This window comes from Theobroma cacao, chromosome 9, assembly GCF_000208745.1.
Source record: "Theobroma cacao cultivar B97-61/B2 chromosome 9, Criollo_cocoa_genome_V2, whole genome shotgun sequence".
Classification (NCBI taxonomy): Eukaryota; Viridiplantae; Streptophyta; class Magnoliopsida; order Malvales; family Malvaceae; genus Theobroma; species Theobroma cacao.
In genome coordinates this window covers 35,008,712-35,029,657 of record NC_030858.1, presented here as the reverse complement: position 1 = coordinate 35,029,657, position 20,946 = coordinate 35,008,712, and the positions used below count along the sequence as shown (strand labels likewise).

Below are 20,946 nucleotides of genomic sequence, written 5' to 3'. Positions count from 1 at the left end.
TTGAGGGGAATTTTTAAGAGAGTTTAGAAAGAACATGAGAATTATTTTTTTTCATTTAATTGTACAAAAAACAAAATTTTCGTATTTATTTTCAAGACTTTAAATAGTTCTATTTTATTATTTATTAATGATGTGGCACTTTGTGATTATAAATTGTTTTAAAAAAGTCAAACATCCACATTGCAAAGTACAAACATCTACTAAATTTATTCAACTGTAATGTGAAATTGAAAAACGTTTTCAATTCAAAAATTGTAGGGTACATATTCATTGACTTACAATACGCAAAAATAAATTAACAAAAAAGTTAATTGGATGATTTATGTACTTCTTTTTAGAATGCGCATAAATAATATCCAATTAATGTTATGATCTAGTCTTTCAATTAGGAATGGATGAGTAATTATTTAAGATCATGGACCATTTTAAAAGTGTCACTCTTAAAAAAAAAAAATTAAATCATGAATCACCCATTAAATCATAGTCACCCTAATATCGATCTAAACCTATTTGCACAAAATAATCGTAATTGATCCGTGCTCATCTCTAATTATCAAACCACTATATTATTCGCGATCGAAAATTAAGTTTAAGTATTATGCATCTTTTATTATACAATTTACAATTCTCTTTCCAAAAATTTGGACACAAGCAAATTTATGGAGAGCACACCAAGGTAGGTAATAGGAATAATTTTCCCCAAAAGCCATGTTATAAATAATTTTCGTGAAAAAATTTGTCCTTTAGCCTCCTATGTTGTGCAACGCTTCATTACACCAAACAATTAAGCAAAAGCTGAGCTGTTTTTGCTTTATATAAAAACCGTTCATGTGTGTATACGTAACATTTACACCTAGCATGTATCCAAGCATTAATGCACCATTATTGAGCCCTAAGTCAGCCTCCCTCCTTCCCCAACCCCTAAATGTAACTTATACCTAATCTTTGTTTAAAGCTCTTGTATTGTGCAGTAGGAGAAATTATTACAGAGATGTCTTTATCATTTCCGTTATCAAGTCAACAAATTAAAATACAACATGTAATTAAAATTTACGGCACATTTGTCAATGTTATAATAAAATGACTATTATTAAACTTGTGGATTAATTTATATACGTTGGTATGATAAATTTTAATGCCTGTGACATAACCTAACTAATTAATTCTATAACTATTCGAAGGATCTTTATAATAATCGATTAAATATACATATAAAACCCTTTTAAATGCCCTCTTGTTTTAGGGCATTGACCGCCCATGTGAGGAATGAGCTGGATAAATCGTATTGCAAAGGATTAAAAGGCCTTAAAGCCGAAGTTTATTAGGACCCCAAAGGTGCCCTATGAGGGATGCCTTTTCTTCTCCTTGAATTAGAATGAGCTGGATTAGGCGTGCCTCTGTACATTTCTTGTGGGCTTCCTTCACGCAATTCTTCTTCTTCTTTTGATGGCAACCTACTCGGCGCAATTCCTTCTCTTCTTCGTATCGTTACTTCTTCCTCATCCTTGTTGCTTAAAAGAAAGCTCGTGTCCCCGTTATTCCTTGTTCCTACAAGCTTTTAATAGTGGTATAAACAGAATTCAACTTCGTTTTCAAACAATCCTTTACCTAGAAAAGCCATAACTTGACATAATAGAAAACGAAAGACCCAAGATGATTAAATGGATAATTTTGACTAATAACATATTAATCAAATGACTGTTAAACTTTTAAATATTTTGAAATTTGAAATCGAATCTTTAGACGATGATTTCATTATCATTGAAATAATTTAGAAATGATAATGAAAAAATAATCCATTGAACAATCAAAATTACTAACAAGTTAGGTGTGAGTTTTGGCTCTGTCAATCATGAATCAAGTATCATAGCAATGGAATGATGTTCTTTTATCCAATATACAATAGGGTAACAGTGTGATGCAGATGGAAACAGTTTTAGCAGATATTTGAAGGGAAAATGAAGAGAAAAAACTGACAACTAACCTTACATCCCAAAGAACAGAAACGAAAGGGATCCAAAAGACTTCTGCTACATATTTCACACAAATGAGAGACCCCTTTGCTGCTACTGCTACTACTCTTCGGCAGGGGTCTCTCATTTAGGAAAAGAACTCTTGCACTGTTTATCACATAAGTTTGCACTCCACTTATATCCAAAACCTTTTGGATTTCAGCCACTCTGACAACATCATGGTATGATGACCGCCTGATCTGCATTAATCCCGTTTTAGACAAATTTCACTTTGGAAAATATACAATAATGACAAAATTTTTATGAAAATAGAATTATATATATGCACCTGAATTACGAGATGATCTTTGTGTCTCGAGGATCGGCAATAGAAGCAAAATGCATCATTCATGCAATCCAGGCAATACATATTACATTCGTTTCGCGGTGTGTCTCTATGTCTTGGGCAGATGGTGAAGAATGCAGTCGATAACAATGATTCAAGCCATGGCGGTACCTTCATTTCTTCCTGGTTTGGAGTCCAAAGAAAAACCAAAACTACTGATCAGTCGATCAAAAAGAAAAAAAAAGGAATGGGAAGTTTCTTTTGTGAAAAAGGAATCTAATTATGATTGCATTACCATTAACAAAGATGATTAAATGCAGAAAGGGAGGTGTCTCTCTTAAGAAAAGAGAGAGAGAAGAGAAGAGAAGAGTTTAAAAGAACCTGAAAATGCAACACAAGATTCATCAACAAAACAATGGGGATTAATTAAAGGACAAAGATGGAGGGGGACACATAAAAAATGTGTTGAAAAACTTAGTATCGTAACGGTTTGGATTAAGAGATGGTAGGTTAAAGTGGGTTTTGGACCGTTGGATATAATGGAAAGGAAAAAAAAAAGAAAGAAAAATTTAATGAAGGTTTCTTTTTATGAGCTTACGCAATGCTTTGGTTCTTCTTTGCGTCTCTTGGCAAGTGACAACAAAATCGGTGTATTGCATTTGGGCGGGTCAAGCCCCTTTTAGAAAAAGTTAAAATAGACAGCCTATTTCTTCCCAAAAAGAACAAAAAACAATAAATAATATTATGATTCATCAAAAACCCAAAAAAAAAAAAGAAAATCCCATGTGCAGTGCATGTGTGTTAATGGGCTAGACATGGCAATTAAAAGTTTAAATATTTACCAATTATGGTATTCATTTGAATCTAAAATCTTTTGGCATAATTAAGTATTATTACCCTTTTTGTTAGTTAGAGTGATAAATTTTAATTTAGTTTTGCAAATTCAAAATGCTTCAAAAAATTTTATTAATACTGTGATTTACTTTTGTTTTTTAATATTATAGTACTAGTAGTGCCACTAATGACAATCATAAACATTGTTCTTAACAACATAAATTCCACCGAAGGAATAACAGCTGTGGTACCAACGATGCTACAATTGATGAGGACAGTAATGTCTTTCACTCCTTGGATTAAATTGTTTATTGTTTCATTGGAAGAGGGGAGGGATAGGCTGGAAAGCTTTGTTTGGTGGGTAAGAAACTAAGAACAAGCATATACTTTAATTTATTTTGAATCAAGACTAAGAAAGAAAGAAATATTCCAACAAATCCTATGTTATTCTTTGATTTTGAATATATTATTGATTAGAACGGTATACAAAATTCTTAGACAAAATATCTAAAAAAATTCTTAAATTATTCAAAAAAAGTTAAATAAAATTTTATTTTTTATCGCGTTCAATTGAATCTTTCTATTTTTAATTTGAATCAAATAAGTTTTTATACTTTTATTTTAAGCCAAATAAACTTTTATGATTAATGGTTGGCTTAATCAAAATGTTATTTATCATTTTATACCATGTGATATTAACATGGCATGTTGATGTGGCATCATGACATGATCATGTGATATTTTTCACCTTTCACATCAGTGTCATATTAGTATCACGTGAATATAAAATGACAAGTGATATTTTGATTAATTAATAATTAGTTATAAAAACTTTTTAATTTGAAATAAAAGTATAAAAATTTGATTGAATATAATAAAAAAATAAAAGCTTATTTAATTTTTTTAATAATTTTTAAAAAATTATGTCAAATTCTTAACATTTGCAATTCAAGAGTGAGTTATAAAGCAAAAAATATGGGAAACGAAAAGAAAAGAGGAAAATGTAGCCATGAGAAAACTTATTGGGAGGCTTGATTTTGAGTTATGCTTAGGTAAACTAGCTTTTGCTTTTGCTTAAGCTGCTAATGTTAGATGGATGAATCACTTTTTGTACAAAAGGAGCGTGAAGCTAGCAACAATAGGAGGACATTAGGAACGAATAGTTACTTGGCAAATAAAGCAAATATTGAATCTTAGTATGGGTGGGAACGAGGAAGAATTATAGTTAATTATATAGTTTAAAATTTAATAATTTTAAAATTTGAGTATTTTTCACTAAGTAGGCATATTTGTTGATTATGTTGTTAAATGAAATATGATATGTTGTTTGAAGTTGTTGATTTTATTAAATGAAATTCAATAGTTTAGTTGGTTTTAAGGCATTGCGTAACCGATTTTTAGGCATTACCTGACCGATTTTTAAGTATTGCATGACTGATTTTTAGGTATTGTATTATTGGTTGATATGACATTACATGACTAGTTGATATGACATTGCGTGACTGGTTGATAGGTATTGCGTGATTAGTTTTTAGACATTGCCTAAAAATCAGTCACGCAATGCCTATAATCCAGTCACGCAATGTCTAAAATCAATCACGTAATGCCTAAAACTAGTCACGTAATGCCTAAAACTAGTCACACAATACCTAAAAATCAGATATGCAATGATTAAGTAACGTAATACCTAAAAATCAGTCTCACAATACTTAAAAACTAATGAACTAATGCCTCAAAACTAGTAATGCAATACCTAATAACTAATTGATTTGCCTATTCGCAACTAGGTTTAAGTTGTCAAAGTCATATAGTGTTCTTATTAACAAATAAGTCTAATCAATTTCAACCACTCAACTTTAGGGTTCTATGAATATAAACCAATAAATCCCAAAACCTAAAACACATACCTTGATATTATCTCTGCTCTTTGAGATGATGAGAAAGAGCTAGATGGTAAGATAGACAGTATTGGGCAAACGAGAGAAATTGATATTTAATTTTGAAATTTTTGTCTAAATGATGGGATAGAGAAAACTGAAATCATTTTAATTTATTTGAAATTGTTTAAAGGGCATTGTTGTCAAGTCATATAAAAAATTGGCTAAAAATTGTTAAAATTTGAATGAAGGATATTTTTGAATTAGACTTATGAAGATGGTTATTTCTTACAATTTTTTCTAAAAAAACTGAGAGAAAGAGAGAGTGAGAAAGATAGAGAGAGAATTAGGATGTGAATCCAACAAGAAGATTGGCGAGAGGATCGTAAAAGGGTAGGGCTAGGGAAAAGGTCAAGAGAACTAATGTTACAAGAGAACAAAGGCAATGGGAGAGTGAACAAGGATCTGGATAGATGAAGAAAAAATGTCTTTTCGACCTTGTTAACAACATCAACACAAGAGTGTTATAGAAGGAGCTTAAAAGTTTTTTTTGACTAGTTTGGAGTTGTTGATCTTTTCATCCCGAAGCATAACAAGGACCAAACTACACGGTTTGCCTTCATAAGATATTGGTATCAAGAAGATCTCAACAAAGCAATTTAACTAGGATAAAATATGATGGTGAACGAAAGGTTTCTGTGTATCAAGGAAGTTGATAAGCCAGGGAACTTAATGGTGAAAGGAATAGGAGATCTAAGGGCTTGGAGATGGGTGAGAAGTTAGGAGCATGGCAGAGGTCATACGAAGAAGTGGTCAAGAGTAGAGGGGAAAATGTGGTGATAAAAGAAAACGGGAAAACAGAGAACAAAGAATCTAAACTAGAAATTAAGTAGGAAGCAAAAGGGGTGGAAGGGATAAGTGTGGGTATAAAAGAACATCATATTGAATGGCTAAAAAGGAGTACAGCTAGTGAGTTGAGGGAACCACTAAGTTGCAGAGTCATTCAAAGCTTTCCGTTTAGCAAGGGTGTCACAACCCACATAAAGTTAGAGAGAAGGCTCAATGTTATCGTCACTTTTGAGACCAGGGAGGATATGGAGGTTTTACTTAAGCAATGCATGGAAATCTTCGAAACCTGATTTGTTGACATCAAACCATATAGCCTAGATTATGATGAGAGAAAGTATAAAGTGTGGAACAAGATTGAAGAACTACCAACTCATTTGTGGAATAGGAAAATCTTCAAAGCTTTGAGTGAGAGTTGGGGGAGAATTTTGGGTGTTGATAACATTATAAAAAATATGAGTAGGTTTGATCATGCGGTTATTAGAGTAGAGGTGTTGAGTAAGAGGAGAGTGCTGGCTTGCCCATAGATAATTATCAATGGGAAGAAAATAACGTTGAAGATTATAGTCTTAAGGACAGTGTTGTCTGATTTGGATAGAGTGATATCGCAAGGGGAAGTTAAATGGTGAGAAGTTACTCTAGAATCCTCAAGCTCGATGATTCAAGGGAGCTCGAAAGAAGGTGAGAAAGAAGAATGGGGAACTGTCGATAAAGCTGATATGGATCATGTCAAAACACAAATGGTTAAGATAAAACCAAAAATGAGAAAGGTGGAAAAAGTAGAGAGGGATAGAGTGGTGGAATGGAGATATTAGGCCCGTATCCTAAAAGGGTGGGGGAGATCCCAAGGAAAGGCAATGGAAAGGAGAAATGGAACCTAAGGAGGGAAATTCAAAATTACTGAAAAGGACAAGTATGGATAAAAATGTTGAGACTTGTACAAAGGGAGTTCTCATAGCCCAAAGGAGAGTGAAACCTACTTTAGGTGTTCTAAGTCTAGGAGAAAGGGCCAAATGAAGGAACAAAAGCCATAGGAAAGAAATGTGGGGTAATGGGCTAGGAAAATATTGATCCTGAAGTTAGCCAAGAGAAATTAGGCACGGAATGGGCTAGTTGTGAAAATGAGCCAAGACAGATGGGTCTAGTTCTAAATGAAAATAGGAAAGGAGGAAGCTCAGGTGGATGGTTTAGTGATGGGATAGGAGAAAACAACAACAAAAAAAAAAAAGTATAAAGGGCATTGGGTTAAAGGAGGCTGAGTGAGGGCACATGAGATAAAAAGTGAGGATATTATTAGAGTAACGGGAAGAGATAAGGAAAAAAGGTAGGAGAATCATGGCTAAATAACAAGGAGACTTTATTATTGATTGAATATGAAGGAAAGTGGTACATGGAAGAAATGAGAAATAAAGGTAGGATTACCTTGAAAGGTAGACTAAAAGATCTGGGGTTGACAATATTAGGAGATTTGGTATTAAAGAACTTGATCAACAGGGAAAAATGAAAATGGAAAAGAAAGTAAAAAATATAAATCAAGAACTCCATAACAAGGAGGAAGACTGATCAACGCGAGAAAAGTGAAAGCTGAGATAGAGTAAAGGTAAAAAAAATTAAGAAAGAATAAGAAATAGTGGAAGAAGTTCAAGAAGGGAACCAAAGATGAACTAAGCAAAGTAGTGATAATAGGATGAGGAATAAAAATATGGAAACTAAATCAGTGGTTAAAGTTGTTGAAGATAGGCAATAGAAGAGAAAATTGAAGACGAAAAAAAAAATAGAAGAGTTTTAAAGGAAAGTAAGGAAGGTAACTTTGAGTAGAAGGGATAAAAAGGGACTATTGGAATTTACTCTGAGACTAAACTAAAGAACAAAGCAATGTGGTGGGAGGCAATAACCATAATGGACATAAGTAGTAGCCTTGGGCTAGAATTAAGGGTAGAAAAAAAGGAAGTCCTCAAGGTGTTTGTGGATTTGGAAGCTGCAAGAGGCATACGGTAGAGACATGGAGGAAGTTGAAGGTAATGAAATGATGAGATGAGCATAGTTATTTTTATGATTTTATTAACCTAAAATATAAGAGGGATAAGGCGGAGAGAGAAAAACAGAGCTTTGAGGCGACAGATCAATAGAGGTAAGCCAAATATGGTCTTTATTTAAAAACAAAGCTAAAAAATGTGCATGATGGACTGCCTGAAAAGTTGTGGCCAAGAAAGTGTGTACATGGTAAAGTAGTGGGGTTTGAAAGAAGGTTAGGGGGTTTAATAAGTGTTTGGCAGAATCGTTTCTTTTAATAAGAGAAGAGTATAATTCATTGGAATTTCATCATGTTAGTAGCGATATTGAAAAGAAATAACATTAGATATGGATTTAGTAATATATATGCGTTGAATGATGAAAAGGAGAGGAGTATAGTGTGGGAAGAAATAAAGCATATTATTGGGGGATCTAAAGCTATATGGGTTTTAGAGGGAGACTTCAATGTGGTAAGAATAGAGGAAGAATGAATTGGAAGGGGAAACATAGGGAAAACTACTGCAAAATTTGATAAGTTTATTAATGAGGGTTGGTGGAATTATCAATGATTGGTGGGAATTTCACCTAGTATAATAACAAGGAGGAACTAGCTTTCAGTCACCTTGATAGGTTCCTTGCTGATGTCGAAATTTTTGGAAGTTGACAATGAGATGATCCAAAAATATATGCCAGAATCGATCTCAGATCACAACCCAATTCTATTAGGAGGGGGAAAGTGTATTGGTCCTAAGCCATTTAAGTTCTTGGATTACTGGATGGAGGATAAAAGCTTTCATTTAATAGTGAAAAATTATTAGGATGGGGAAGGAATTGGGAATTTGAGAAATAAGGGCTTATGGGAAAAATTAAAAGGACTAAAATTTGTATTAAAAGAATGGTAGAAAAGGGTTTTGGTAAGGTTTAGGAAAGGATAAACAAGTTAGAAATAAAGATTCATAGTCCAAATGAGAGAATTCAAAAGGGGGAAAGAGGCTTGGGACTTAGTCAAGAAGTGGTTAGTAAAAAAGTTTATATATGGGAAATGTATAAGGTTACAAAGAGAGAATGACAACAGAAATCTAGGACCAAATGGGTTGTTGACAATATTGGAATACCAAACATTTCCATGCGATAGCTTTGGTTAAGAGGAGGAATGATTTCATCCATCAGTTGAACATATAAGAGAGAGTCATTACGGATTTGGATGGTATTAAAGAGGCTGTTGTAGGATATTATGCTGATTTTTACAAGAAATGGAGGTTTTGGAAGTACAAAGCTTAGGTAGCCTTTTTAAAAAATTGAGTGACAAGGTAGTTACTTTCTTCGAGAAGAAAGTAATGAAAGAGGAGGTTTGGGAGACAATATGTAGTTGTGATGGCAACAAGGTTCTCGGGCCCGATGGGTATAATCTTGGCTTCTTTAAAAATCAATGGGTGTGATTAAAGAAGAAGTTATGAGATGCATGCAAATGATTTTCAAGGAAGGAAAGCTCGAGAAGGGTGCAACTAATTCCTTTATTGCCCTTATTCCAAAGGTTTTAAACCCAACGAGTATTTCTGAGTATAGATTGATAAGTCTAGTGCGAAGTCTCCACAAAATTGTCTCGAAACTTCTAGCAAATGGTACTAATGGGCTTGAGATATCTTACTTGCAGTTCACCAATGACACCATAATTTTCTATAAACCGAAGATTTGAGGACTTGGCAATGTTAAACAAATTTTAAGATGTTTCCAAGTCATTTCAAGATTGAAAATTAACTTTCACAAAAGCAATCTAACAGGTGTGGGGGTGCATGACCAAATGGTTAGGGAAGGAACAGAGAGAATTGCTTGTAGAATGGGATACTTTCCATGGTCTATTTTGGTATGNATTAAGGCTCGATGTAAATGTGGAGACTTACCATTGAAAAATTTGAAAATTCGGTTGGTCGGGTGGAAAGCAAAAACCTTATTGATAATTCTATTTTATAGAATTACTTTAGTTTAATTTTGTTATTAAATATTAGCTAAGTTCTCAATTTTTAATTATAATTTACTTATTTTTAGTTATTTTTATCATTAGTTTATTTTTAAGTGAGTTATTTTAATTTTATATTATTTTTTAATTTGGTTATTATTTATTAGTTTTTATATTTTTCATAGGAGCTAAAAGAATTGGGTTTAATTTTGGAAAGTAATGTGTTAAAAGACCTAGAAGTCTGTTTGCATATACTTCAATGTTTTGGCCATAACTCGCGTTACAGAACCCCAAATGATGCGATTCTTGGACCATTGGAAAGCTAAGAGATAGAGCTACAACTCTCATGAGATCCCTTTACCCAATTCTGCCTCGAAGATAGAGAAATTAGTGTCAAAAAATGGCTGTACGTATTGTGTCGGGAATAGAAATTTGTAAAGACTGACAATTGATTTTTTAGGCCTCTCATTACACTTTTAAGCCCAATTAAACCATAGGTCAACTTAGGAAACTATAGGTTAAGTCTATTAGTATAAATATGATATTTTAAGAACTTTAGGATAGACAACTTTTAGGAGATTCAAGAATCTAGAAGTTGAGGTTAAAACTTGGAAATCAAGGTGGCAAATATTTATTTTGTTTTTTTTCCTTGGCTTTTATTTTTCTTGTTACTCTCAATGGTTGAATTATATACAATGTTATTTATCTTTACAACCATGAGTAGCTAATTTTCTTCTTTTAGGATTATAATTAAACTCACATGTAATTTGAATTTTTAATCTCTTTCTTGCTTATCTTTAATGGGATTTGAATTGCTTATTCTAATTTGTTTTTAATGCTTTTAATTGCTTGGCCACCAATTAAATTGATTTAGAAACCTAAACAAACTTGGGAAAGGGAATTTAGTATAAACTAAAATTTGGATAACATATGATCATATTAATTGATTTGTGTATAAGATAAGAATATACCTATAGGTCATATGTAGCCAGATTAGAACATGAACTTAATGAGTCTGTTTTAATTTCAATTCACATAGGGATATAGTGTTTTGGTTAAAATAGATATTTTTATAAGATGAGTCAGAATATCCTCATAAATAATTTAGGACTTTAGGTTAGCAATTTAACCCATGAAAATAAATTAAGAGAGGTAAGATTTAAATGAAGTGTGAGAGATATTGTAATTTTAGGCTTGTTTGATTTGATATTTGTTCAAGTTATTATTATTTTGATTTTTCTTGTTAGTTTGGATAAGATTAATTTGTTCTAATTTTAGTACTTAGTAAAATTTTAGATCAATTCTCTATGGAATCGATACTCTGCTTGCTTATATACTATCTATTCGATATGTATACTTGCGTAGTAGAATTTTAACTGGCACTTATCAATATGTGGTAGAGTGACACTTTTAAGGTCAATCCTTGGTAGTCTCCTTATCTTTTTCATACTATTTTTCAAATATCCAAAGGAGTCACAAAGGAACTTGAAAAAATTGAAAGAAGATTTTTATGGTGTGGAAGTGAAGACAATATAAGATTAATAATGTAAGATGGGATAAAGTGTGTAACTACAAAGAAAATGGGGGATTAGGCATTGTGAATCTTGAGCTTAAAAATAGAGCTCTCTTAAATAAATAGCTTGAGAGATATGGGAGAGAGAGTTCGTTAAGAGAAGTTATAGTGGAGAAAATAAAAAGGAACCCACCAATATTCTATTCGAGGCTAATATCAATAGGAGGTACTCTAGGTGTGAAAAAATCATTTTAAAACCTTTAGATGCTTCTAATCTTTGTAGCAAAATTCGAAAGTACGGTTGGTGGTTTGGAATGTCAAATGGACGGAAAGACAGATTTTAAAGAAGAGATTCTCAAGGATTTATGCATTATCAAGCAACAAGGATGGGCACATTCAAGACTATGGGAGGTGGGAGGGGGAGAGATAAGTATAAGATGTGAGTTTGAGGCGACAACCGTTTGGGTGGGAGGAGCAATAGAATCAATTTAAAGAAACAATCGAGGAATATCATTTGAATAAAGAGCTGGAGGATACGCTTGCATGGAAAGGGTCAGCTACAGTACAATATAGTGTTGGCTCTTTTTGCAAACAAATTCTTCTTCAAGGAAGCAGCAAGGAGAACGTGTAGAAAATGACATGGTCCAACCTTGCCTCCCATTGAATTGAGGTGTTTTGTTGGCAACTCCCACACGAAAAGGTGGCTGTCAAATTTGAACTTATGAGAAGAGGGTTGCTAAGCTATGAGACAGCTGGTTGTGTACTGTGGAAAAAGGACAGGGAAATGGTTAATCACTTGTTCCTTCATTGTGAAGAGGTATGGGAAGTTTGAACAAAATGCTGAGCACTGAGGAGTAGTTTGGGCGGTGTCGAATAGGGTTAAAGAGTTCTTTAACATGTGGAATACAGTGGTCACTAGGGGAGGAGAAGGACAGATCTCAAAAATGGCTTTTTATGCAGTCTCATGGTCGATATGGCCGCAAAGAAATGAGGTTATCTAGAAAGGAGTCAAATGGGATATGAATCAAGTGTGGGAAGCCAACAGCTATGAGGTAGTCCTCGACATTTACCGAAATGCATCACTTTGGGGGGCTTTGAAGGAAAAAAAAAGGACAGGGTTGTGGACCAAAGGGAGTCCTGGAGAGGCAGAGATAGGGGAATCACAAGGGATGATAATGGGCACGTTTAACTTATATTTTCAAAGTCCATAGGATGGGTGATGTAAGCCTGGCAGAAACACAAGAGCCATTAGAGGCCTTCATCCTTTTCATTGCCTCAAAATTGGGTCAAACTCATTCACTGGTCATCGAGAGTGACTCTTGCGATGCTGTGAAGTGGGTAAACCAGCCGTCCGATGGACCATGGAGATTGAGAAAGTGGATCTTACATATAGACAGGCTAAAAATGGATGTCAAGAGCTGGGAAATCAAACACATTTACAGACAGAATAACCAACTTGCCGATAGACTTGTAAAGCAGGGTTCCAACGCACAGAGGAGCTCATCGATGTCCTGGAATAATCGTGTTTTGTTCTTTTTCTTGGGTGTTCTGATGGAAGGTAAATCTGGAACTCAAAAGCGGATAAAGAGAGAAGGTATGAGAAGCTATAATTGTGGGGCTTTTATGTTGAGAAATTGTGACTGCTGGGTTAGAACCATGTCGAACAGTTTTGAACATGAAGCAGGAATTGGTTGTGTGTTTGTAATGATGATTTTTGTAATTAGTTATGTAATGCATGTACAGGTAGGGGGAATGAATCATGTTGATCAGATGAATGTTTTTATTTTGGGTATGGGAGTTGTTAAGCTTTGCAAGGTGTATGTTAATGAAGCAAGGGGAGTGTGACGCTTATGCTGGTCACTGGAACCTCTATGGGAGATCAGGATATCTGTTATGAATGTACAGAGGGTTGCTACCGTTTTTTGTTGCGCTGATTCTGATCTGTTACTCTTTCTTTATAAGGGTCTGAATCTTTGTGTAATTTCCCCGAGGTGAAGGAATTGGTTCCCTCTGAAATGAATATATTATTAAATTAATAAAATATTACAAATTGTTGTGTGTAATATTATTTCCCTTTGCGCATACCGGTTTAGCACGAAAGACATACCACGATGACCCCACAAATAAGGGAAGTCAACAGGTTTCACAGCAAGTTAAAAGCCGCCGACCCTGAACAAAAAAAAAAACGAAACTCTGAGGTCCCTGTTTAACTGCTTCGTCGCTCACAAAAACCCTAAAGAAGACCCGATCCAGTCACTGTTTCATAGATATGGCAAGGGCAGCTCTTCTCCATTTGTTAAGACACCGCTCTGTCGCCACCGCCACCGCACCTCTCTCTGCCTATAAATGCGTATGTTGCTAATGCCTTTTGTTTTTTTTTTTTTTTTTTTGCTTTTGGTTATTTCATGATTCATTTGATTGATTAAGTATTTCCGTTTTATTGTTCTTTAATTGTTTAAGCAGCTGTCTAGCAATAGTAAGACGCCATCAGGGATTAGGTGGACCAGTATTTGCAGAGCTTTCAGGTTCAACGGATTTGGATTTTTTTTTTTTTGGGTGGGTTGTTGGAGTAAGTTTTGAATTGATTTGTTGTTAACCATGCATGGTGTTTGTTTACTCAGTTCAAAAGCTGCTGTAAATAATATTATTGGTATCGATATGGCAAATACAGATTCGGGTGTTGCAGTCATGGAAGGAAAGGTATGAATGAAAGATATGTGGAAGTTATTGTTGGTTTTTGATGTCATTTGAAGTTGTTCAAATTTTCTCATATGATATTTGAACAAGATACTAGGGTAAAGATCAGCCACATCAGCATGTCTCATTTATATGTTGAATGTCTTTTGAAATCCAGATTTACATATCTATGCTATAAGTGTCACAACTTCAGTTATGTCCCAGGGTTGAACTCTTTTTCTGATTTTGGGAGAGTGTAACCAAAAGAGGATAGTTTCTTTTAAATGGCATTCTTGCTAAATGAGAGGTAGGTTTTTCCCAAGATGAGAAATTGACGTTCTTAAAATAGTTAAATCTTCAGGCTCATATGGCTCCTATGTTACAGAATTGGGTTATGGCAGATAGAGGAAAATTTTCCTGTGGTGGTCCTCAAGGTCCTCTCATTTGTTAACGTGAATTTCTTGTCTTTGGGAGATTGCTCAATAGCAATAATGGAAGTCCGGCATTGTATTCAATCATGGTTGGAATGCTAACTGCTGCTTCTTCCTAGATGCTTTCATTCATTTTCAAATTTAATTTTTCTCCTATGGGCAGGTAATCTTTGCTGTTTAGACATAAGAAATGCATCAAAGCTAATCAGATCCTGGTTTTCTATTTAAAGCTAATCAAAACATTTTTAAAATCATAAATTATAAAGCATTCTAGAGTGTATATCCAAGGAAGTTCATACTTTGATTCCCAAAAGGACTAATGGTTGAGAAAATGCCTAACATCATCCGGAAAAATCCTCTTTTTTTTAATTGTTGTTGAACATAATCTCTTACTAACATATTTCAATTCTGTCCTGGAAGAACTACGTTGTTTCTTCTCCTATTCCTCCTTTTATATCTTGCTTTTGTTTAGCACTCTATTGAGATAGTGGGACATTTTCCAGGAACGACTAGACCCATTTTCACTTGTTGCTGATGAACTATCACTTATTGCTAACAGGCTTCGGTCAATGGTAGTTGCTGAAGTATGTAAATGTTCTTTTTCCTCTCTTTTAACTAAATTTTATTAGTTTTCCCCTTTTCTGCTGTCAAAAGGAAAAGATGTTACTATCTTCTGATGATAGCTGGATATCCATTTCTTATAGGTTCCTAATCTTGCTTCAGCTGCTGAGTACTTCTTCAAAATTGGCGCAGAAGGAAAGAGGTTTCGTCCCACGGTAATGCAGTAATGACTTGATGCTAATTTCTAAAAGTTGCTGTCTTTCCTTTGATTGAAGTTTGTTGTGTGGGTGCCATAAACATGATATGCCTCTACATTTATTTGCTAAACAGTTGCATGGTCCCAAAAGGCCTTTGAGATAAAAGTTATTGTCTAAATATGGTACTCAATCACAGCCCTGAAGTTGAGACTTAGGTAACCTAGGGCCTCTAATCATCCCCCATTTTCTTTTTGGAACTTGCCTTACACAATATGAATAACATAGGGTAATTTAGCTTTGGGGACTTTACCATAAACCTTTCTTTACTTGGTTATTGCTTTGATTTTTCTGTTTTAAGTTCTTAAGCTTGTTTACAAGTATGTTAAACTTGTATTACTTAGACATCATTGCTTGTCATTTTGAAACCATTCAGGTTTTATTTCAGCTTATGGTTACTTTCTAAAATGGTTGTTGTAGTTGTTCTATGTAGGTTTTACTTTTGATGGCGACAGCTTTGAGTGTGCGTATACCTGAACTACCTCCTGCTGGAGTTGGAGATACCTTGCCAACTGACTTACGTACAAGTCAGCAGCGTATAGCTGAGATCACGGAGATGATCCATGTCAGTTAAATATTGGTTTCAACTTTATGTGTTGTGTGCTCAATTTTATCCCTGCAGTTGCTTTCGTGTCAAGTAACTTCTTCAGCGTTGCTTCTAGACTAATGTGATCATGCCCTTTGATCAGGTGGCAAGCCTCCTTCATGATGATGTCTTGGATGATGCAGATAAAAGACGGGGTATTTGTTCGTTAAATGCTGTAATGGGCAATAAGGTACTCTAGTTTCTTGTTTCCTTAAAAGGAAACTGCTTGCTTTCCTTTTNAGTACTCCTCCTCTCTCTCTCTCTCTCTCTCTCCCAAAAAAAAAAAGGGCTTCAATTCATGCAATTTTTTGCATACAAGTTCTCATTGTTGTTTTGAGACCTTTCATTTTTATATCTCTCTTTGCTATTTCTGGTTGTATATTAGAAAAATAAATTCGTACTTTATGTTAATCAAGTTGTTTATGGATCTTTCATCTGGCTCAAGGAGAAAGTGAAGTCTAGAGGATTGTAACCAATTTTTCCTTTCTAAGAATTTTCTGTTTGTTTAAAATGCAGCTGGCTGTATTAGCAGGAGATTTCCTGCTTTCTCGAGCTTGTGTGTCCCTAGCCTCGTTAAAAAATACAGAGGTACTTGTTTTCCCCTTTTTTGATCTTGTGGATGGTTGTGGGTGAGTTAGGACATGTGATTATATATTGACAAAAGATAGACTGAAACCGTGTCCTATGCTTTCTAAATCTGTATCTGGATGCTTCATATCTTGTTCCTTTTTCTTATCTTGGTTTTCTAGTGTTACACTGATTCATTAGTTGTATTTAATAAATTAGCTGTGATTTTTTGGGTTTATGTAGGTTGTCACCTTAATAGCAACAGTGGTAGAGAATCTTGTTACAGGTGAAACCATGCAACTTACAACTGCTTCTAAACAACGTTTTAGGTATACTGCTCTGCTGCTTCTCTGTAATTCATCTGTAAGTTGCATTCTGTTTAAAAGTAGATAGGTAAAATCCTATAACGAAACATTGTCCTTTGTTCTTAAATTAAAGGTCTGTTTGATTCTAGACCTTATTTTGTTTCTATTGGGCATTTTTCTACTGGCTGTTTATTATGATTGTTTTTATTTTGCATCTCTTTTTGCTTCATGATTAGCATGGCCACTTGAGCATTGATACCACACAATACATGTGAAATTTGATCATTCTACTTCAGGTAGTAATTAAGTGGAATGATTTGATCACTTCACTTCACCCTTTGACCTTTGTTAATGCTTTCTGTGTTCTGATTAGAATGAATATATGAAGCCAGATAAGCAATGCATGTCAGGCCCGTAATCCTTAGTTGTCTGCCTGTCTAAAAATGCCACCCTTACATGAAGAAATCAGAGCACATAATGAAAAGAAAAGATTAAAGCTAGATGCTAACAAAAGGAAAGGATAAAAAATGAATGAGAAAAAAGGGAGTGAATTAACACTTCTCACATTGTGCCTTTACCAAACACACTGTGCAGTCAGCTGCTAATAAATCTGTCCAATAAGTGTTATATTTGGAAAGAGGGGTTGACAAAAGGAAATGGTTACAGCTAAGGCAGCTAGGTGTTCTCTGAAGGGAGAAAAAATTGCAGTTTCTTTTTATATTTTAGGATCTTTATTTTTAATTAACTATGTATCATTTTTTTTTAAATGCAGTATGGATTATTACATGCAGAAGACATACAATAAGACTGCATCCTTAATATCAAACAGCTGCAAGTCAATTGCCATTCTTGCTGGCCATACAGCAGAAGTTGCGATGTTGGCCTTTGAGTACGGCAAAAATCTGGTTTGTAAATTCCTTTAACTTTTCTTGGCCAAAAAAGAAAAATCCTTAGAGTTTCTTATATCTGCCAAGAAAAATACAAGTTTTTAGTGGGAGTCGTTTTTGAGAGTATACTGCATGTTACAACAGAGATCTGGTGGAGAACTTTGTGGATGGAATAACAGCTCACTCTTCAAAACCAGTTGACCAAGGCTTTCCTTTCTAAATTAATTAACATTTACATGAGATATAGTTGCCGTACATATTGGATATTGAAGATTATTAGAAGGAACTTGGGTATCTTCTTTTTGTTCTTGTTTCAGGCTGTAGTCAATGAAAAATGATGCAAAAATATAATTTAAAGGTACAACTGATAATACTCTTTTGCTCAAGACAATTTGAATGGTGTTTAAGTTATGGATGAGGCTCAACCATTTCTGTTGCAATTACAACATGGTACATGAGGCACAAAGGGGTTTTGCATGCTTTAAAAATCATGGTGTGCCATGTTGATATTCAGTAATAAGTGACAGGGACTTTCAAGTACTCTAGACTAGAACACTAGAACAACTTAATACCTATTGATGTGCACTTTATGCCATGCCATCTGGCTGTATTTAAATTGTCCTATTTCTATGAATTATGTGTCTTTAAGCTCATCATCTGCCTGTTCTTTTCTCTTCTTTTTTTTTCCAGGGATTAGCATTTCAATTGATAGATGATGTTCTTGATTTCACAGGCACTTCAGCATCCCTTGGAAAGGGTTCTTTATCTGATATCCGACATGTAATTTATCTACCTAAATGTCTTATCTCAGTGCTTGCATTTTTTTCATAAAAAGAACAAGAAATGGTGAAGTTCATAAATGGAAATGGTTTACTTGTTGCTGTTGATGGAAAGATAAAACCACGGGATGCCTGAACAAGCCTTTTACCCACAGTTCAAGGTCTTCAATAATTAAGCTATATTTTTCCACTTTATGGGAGCTGCACTCCCATCCCTCTTTAACATGTGACAGTGAGCAAGTTTGAACTCAAAGGGATGGGAGTGCAGCTGTACTCATTCACGGATCCAAGTTTGAACTTTGAAATTCTGAGTTTCAAAACTTTTAAGCACTTAATGTGTCTCTAGCCTTATGACAATGGATCAGTTGATGCTCTCTAAACTCATTAATGAATCTAAAAGCTTGTGTAATAGTCTGTGGAGGCATATTCTGTAAGTCATGATAGGTGGCATTCCGCAATACTTTGGTTTATGAAAATGTATTCATCAATTTAGCTTCCCTGAACTCATTCATGAATGAGACTTGCATAATATTCTGTGAGCCCTAACAGGTGTCCTTGTGAAATCAATTTTTTTTTTTGGTATAAACATACTCATCCTTGTTAATCGGCAGAAAAGAAGGGTTCTTCAGGAGTATTAACAAGATTGTATTTTGCATGAAATGCGGACATATTGAATGTGTATAAAATGATAATACTTCTGGTTGTCACAATATCTGTTTTGCAGGGAATCATAACAGCTCCAATCTTGTTTGCCATGGAAGAATTTCCTGAATTGCATGCAGTCGTTGACCAGGGATTCAAAAACCCTGCAAATGTTGACATAGTAAGTTTATTTTACCTGATCCATTTTTGCATGCGATCTCTAATAGTATTCTGTTTTAAAGCTCATATACAGAATTTGTGAAATTTCAATTGTTACTACTAGGTGGCATTTGTTTTTCATCACAAAACCCAGTATGTCAATGCAAAGCTGTCACTGTTAAATTTTGCTGAAAGCTTTGAGATCTGAAATTTAGCTTAAGCTCATTCTAGTTTTTTCACCTTACTTCAGGACTCTGAACGCTTTTAAAAAAAATTGTTATAGATTTGTCATTGTTTTAGTTGCTTGTTAGTAATTAGAATTGCTCTTTTGACTATTTGCTTTAAGGAACTGTATTATTAATTGTATCATGCCTGTACTGTTATCTTGCCAAATATTGAGTTGATCTGTTACTGATAAACACAGGCCCTTGGATTCCTTGGGAAGAGTAGTGGAATACAAAGGACCAAGGAACTAGCTATGAAGCATGCTAACCTCGCTGCACAAGTGATTGAATCTCTACCAGAAAGTGATGATGCAAATGTAATAAGGTCACGGCAGGCACTCATAGATCTCACTCAAAGAGTACTTACCAGAAATAAGTGAAAGAAGACTATCCAGTTACACCCATACGTTCTATGAGCAGGGAAGGATTTACAATAATAAATCCCAAAAACCCTTTTTGGTAGCATTATGTAACTACCACAAGCCTAAGAAAAATTTTAGTTTTCCCAACTGAAATTTAGTGGCAATTGTTTTTTATTTTTTAATAGGTTGTTCATGAATAATTGAAACCATTTTTTGTCTAAACTTTTACATAGAAACTCATTGAGAATAAGATTATATCTTTTAATTTGGATCTTCAATCCCTAAATATATTTTCCATAATGAATTATTTCGAGAATGTTTCTATATAGACCTACTTTCCTACCAAACGTACCTTACAATTATGGAAGTGACACTAACCAAGATATGGCGGTGGTGGCAGTGACAGCCACCTCAAAATCAAGGGAAAGATTCCTGAAACGTTTGAAAGGCGGAATTCAGACACGCACGGCTTTGAAAATATATATGTACAATAAAGACTAGGGGCTGAAAGGGGTTTGGTAGGTTTAGACAGTATGGGAGAATGGTGGATGCTTTAAAACTCTTCATTATTAGCCTTTTCTTCACCTAATTCATTGATCTTACATTTTTCTCTACAATTCGGGATCATATCAAGCTCATATCTTGCTTTGTTTGACTGTCTTATTTGGCACATTTCAAAAAATATAATCATTTTCTTCTCCAATCACGTCTCATCACCAATATTTTAATTTTATTATCATCACTCACGATTTTACTATTAAATTATCAATTTCACTTTTTATATTAATCTCACTATTAAAACAAACAGTATCTTATTCACGACCAACATTAGATTAAACTTATTTTTCTAATTTTATTTGAATTTTTTTTATACTTATGATTGAATTAAATACCGGAGAAATTATTTTTTTCATTTACCTTAATAAATCATTTCCATTATCTATTTTGATGAAAACAAAGGTGTATCATTGCGTATTCATACAATTATTCAGACACTTGACAACCATATGTTGGATTTTTACTGTGTTGGTATTTTTGGTCTGAGAGATAATAAACCAAATCACTCTTGAATCAAACTCTTTCTTTCTTTGAATATATATACTTAAAAGTTTAATTAGATATATTAATCATAAAAGTTTAAATCAAAACTACTTGGATTAGGATTGCAAGTACCA

The 20,946-nt window shown here is 34.1% G+C and overlaps 2 protein-coding genes across 6 annotated transcripts; one reads left to right on the top strand and one right to left on the bottom strand.

Moving 5' to 3' along the window:
• On the bottom strand, positions 1,069–2,718 carry LOC18590444. Of its 2 annotated transcripts, none has more exons than XM_007015973.2 (4): positions 2,594–2,718; positions 2,302–2,481; positions 1,985–2,212; positions 1,069–1,555 (listed from the first exon to the last, which is right to left on the bottom strand). In XM_007015973.2, exons 1-4 carry the CDS (start codon positions 2,594–2,596, stop codon positions 1,322–1,324), a joined length of 645 nt encoding a protein of 214 aa, XP_007016035.2. In that variant the 5' UTR covers positions 2,597–2,718; the 3' UTR covers positions 1,069–1,321. The 2 variants fall into 2 exon arrangements, with proteins under 2 accessions (XP_007016035.2, XP_007016036.2); XM_007015974.2 differs by having other exon boundaries at positions 2,680–2,698.
• LOC18590442 (solanesyl-diphosphate synthase 1, mitochondrial) lies at positions 13,499–20,049 on the top strand. 4 transcript variants are annotated; one of them, XM_007015969.2, is made up of 13 exons: positions 13,499–13,688; positions 13,802–13,863; positions 13,960–14,038; positions 14,949–15,029; positions 15,150–15,221; positions 15,694–15,825; positions 15,950–16,036; positions 16,363–16,434; positions 16,657–16,742; positions 17,491–17,623; positions 18,296–18,385; positions 19,109–19,207; positions 19,610–20,049. In XM_007015969.2, the coding sequence occupies exons 1-13, from the start codon at positions 13,608–13,610 to the stop codon at positions 19,787–19,789; spliced, it is 1,254 nt and encodes a 417-aa protein (XP_007016031.2). In that variant the 5' UTR covers positions 13,499–13,607; the 3' UTR covers positions 19,790–20,049. The 4 variants fall into 4 exon arrangements, with proteins under 4 accessions (XP_007016031.2, XP_017983730.1, XP_017983729.1 ...); XM_018128241.1 differs by lacking the exons at positions 13,499–13,688; positions 13,802–13,863; positions 13,960–14,038 and adding exons at positions 14,226–14,321; positions 14,400–14,534; XM_018128240.1 differs by lacking the exons at positions 13,499–13,688; positions 13,802–13,863; positions 13,960–14,038 and adding an exon at positions 14,227–14,534.

What these genes read in the sequence shown, in the direction of transcription:
- LOC18590442 (XM_007015969.2), top strand. Translation starts at nt 13,608, where the DNA reads ATGGCAAGGGCAGCTCTTCTCCATTTGTTAAGACACCGCTCTGTCGCC. An exon ending in ATGCTGTAATGGGCAATAAG is followed by an intron (nt 16,037 to 16,362) that starts GTACTCTAGTTT and finishes TTTAAAATGCAG; the next exon opens with CTGGCTGTATTAGCAGGAGA. An exon ending in GCTTCTAAACAACGTTTTAG is followed by an intron (nt 16,743 to 17,490) that starts GTATACTGCTCT and finishes TTTTAAATGCAG; the next exon opens with TATGGATTATTACATGCAGA.
- LOC18590444 (XM_007015973.2), bottom strand. An exon ending in AAGATCATCTCGTAATTCAG is followed by an intron (nt 2,213 to 2,301) that starts GTGCATATATAT and finishes GGATTAATGCAG; the next exon opens with ATCAGGCGGTCATCATACCA. An exon ending in TCTGTTCTTTGGGATGTAAG is followed by an intron (nt 1,556 to 1,984) that starts GTTAGTTGTCAG and finishes CACTATTAAAAG; the next exon opens with CTTGTAGGAACAAGGAATAA.